Here is a 2,641-nt window from a genome sequence, read left to right as displayed (position 1 = left end):
GCCGTGTGAGTAGGGCTATAGACATTTACCTTGACGCTTAACGGCTCAGTAAAATGCGCAAGTAAACATCAAAGCGGCTGAATTCTCTTTCATTCTGTTGGTTTCTTAAAAGCTCAGCTTCACCCAAAAGAAATTCCGCGCCGCGTTGAATTTCGTACAGACGGAAAATCCGATGCACGAAAAGCCCGGCAGAAGTGCCACCCAATCAAAACGCTGGAATTATTTTAAAAACAACACACGCGCGCAATGTCTTTTGGGTGAACAAGGACCTTTAACGAATCTCGCAGCGACCAATTTGAATATCAGTACACCACTGTTAGAATCACGTCACGCTGGGTGATTACAGCAAGATACGACCACAGACTTGCGGCATACCAGTTTGTCACCTAAATTATATGATGAACGCTAAGTTCTAAGATAACCGATATTTTAAATTTTCGGTTTGCTTTTATCATTTGTTTCCGTTTTCTTCAATGCACCTTTTTTAAAATCACAAATGGAACTCAGCAACGCTCCCCTCCCTTGGGTCTTTGGAGCGGACGGTGTTTTCTTCGCAGAGGCCTGGGAAGGAGAAGGCGGCGGCGCAGGAGACTTGGGAGGAGGTGGCACAGGAGCTAAAAAGGGAACCAAATAAAAACAAGATTGACCATTTAAAAGTCAGCGATTTGTTTTGCCAATTTCGTTGCTAGAGCGGTTTTCAATTGAGTGTCGAAAGTAATTAGCGAATTGCTTTGGTTTTGCATTACTTCATTCAGTGAATGGTTCTCGCGTCACTTTTTCAACCAACCAGACGGAGAAATCAAAACCAATCGTGGCTCGCGCGTGCACATTTTCCCGCGCTTTGTGTCGGCTACGTGTAATTCCTTTGAGTTTTGGTTGAAAGGAAAGGAAAGGAAAGGAACGTTATTTAAGTGTCTAGTAGATTTAGCGCTGGAGCACTAATTGGGGACACTGTAAAGTGAAATTAACAATTAACACAACAAGTCAAATGTTGGTTTTTGAGGAAAGGGGAAACCGGAGAACCCGGAGAAAACCTCTCGGTGCAGAGTAGAGAACCAACAAACTCAACCCACATATGACGCCAAGTCGAGGAATCGAACGTGGCCACATTGGTGGGAGGCGAGTTCTCTCACCACTGCGCCATCCCTGTACCCCGTAAAGGAGCTCAAGACTGCAGGGTGGACACTTAATTTTGAGAGCACTCACCATTCGGGTGACCCACTACGTCCTAAGTTTGCTGGGTTGTCTCCGTCCTTTTTGATTGGCCAAAGTAATTACTTTGGTTTTGATTTTACGACACTCGATTGAAACTCGCTCTATTTCCTCGCCAAAGAATTTGATTGCCCTTTCCTGGTGATGGCATTTTTGATCAAGGTCAGGAGCTCATAACTCCAATTGAACCAATGATTGTGACTGGAATTCGAGCGAGCAACTCCCATACTAAGGCTATGTCACGGCATTTTTACATGCCAATCTATTTTTGGACTACATTTGCTGCAAAACAACAAAGGCAGTTCCGGTTCGGTGACTTTATGACGTCAAGTTAGTTTCCTGTGATTGGTCATCGGGCTCTTGCGGGAGTCTCATTCGCGGGAAATTCAATCTAAAAACTAATCGGTCTGTGAAAACGCCGTGATAGGAATATAGGACTGTTGTTCGCTCCTAGTCATTGGATCCTGAAGCTAAGCATTTCGAGTCGCCGCTCGCTTAGACCTAATCACTAGAGATCAGTGCCTAACCCAGCGGGTATACTCTGCCTAAACCACAGGTGATCCAAGCTCGATATATATAGGGATTTATATGGGGAAAACGGTTTTTCTAAAAATTCCAAAAATACCTTTGCGATTTAGCGACCGCGATTGGTCAATGGACACAATGGACACTACATTAACTGGCTTCAGTTACCATTGTGGACAATATAATTTCTAGGTCCATGTAACGGCAATTTCAGACATCAAGCAATTATTAGACGAGTTCTAAATAAGATTTGGCTTGCACAAGTGATCATTCTCAATCCCGTGGGTAATAATTTTTTCATTTAAAACTTGTGATTAGCTGCAACGGTCTGGTTTCGGGGGAAAATCAATCTAAAAGTAACTCGGTCTGAAAAAGCGCTGTTCCAAAAATACAATAAAGTTGTGCGCCCCTAGTCATTGGCTCCTGTTACGGTCGAAAGAAAGGGCGTTTTCCTTTTGTAGGGAAAACCCAGTTCCGGTAAATCAAAAGGAAACAGACTTTTCCACTGGAAATTCATCGGAAAAAAGGAATCCCTTCAGAGGTATTTGTCTACTCTCGTTTTAGCCGAAATGATCGGAAAATCCTGTACCATCTGCTGCGTCCTACTAGAGCCATGCCTCTCGGCGAGTGAAACGCGCGGTTTTTGGCCGCGGAAATGTTTTTTAGTGTAAATCGTTAGTACCCACTCTCTTAATGTGCAAAAGGAACACGCTCGTCCCGTTCTGTTTTGATTGAGGGAGATTGTCCTGTTCCTTTTAAAAGGAAATTTTGGGCTACTATGTAAACATCGTACTCACACTGCAACTTGAAACATCAGGTGACAAAACGTTTTTGAATGAAAACAATGGCGTCGAAAATTTAAAGAAAAAGGAAAAGTAAGTCTTCTTTAATTTTGGGTTTTTTA

At 43.2% G+C, this 2,641-nt stretch overlaps 1 protein-coding gene across 1 annotated transcript in view; it reads right to left on the bottom strand.

The window, feature by feature from the left end:
- Positions 1–298: 298 nt before the first annotated feature.
- The window catches only part of LOC138010630 (PX domain-containing protein kinase-like protein), a 28,493-nt gene continuing 26,150 nt past the window's right edge, over positions 299–2,641 (bottom strand). Inside the window, exon 21 of the mRNA XM_068857602.1 lies at positions 299–614. Within this exon, the coding sequence (XP_068713703.1) occupies positions 430–614 (185 nt within the window). The 3' untranslated portion in view covers positions 299–429. The remainder of the gene's footprint in view (positions 615–2,641) is intronic.

Source organism: Montipora foliosa, chromosome 7, assembly GCF_036669935.1.
Source record: "Montipora foliosa isolate CH-2021 chromosome 7, ASM3666993v2, whole genome shotgun sequence".
Classification (NCBI taxonomy): Eukaryota; Metazoa; Cnidaria; class Anthozoa; order Scleractinia; family Acroporidae; genus Montipora; species Montipora foliosa.
This window is presented reverse-complemented; position numbering and strand designations above follow the sequence as displayed.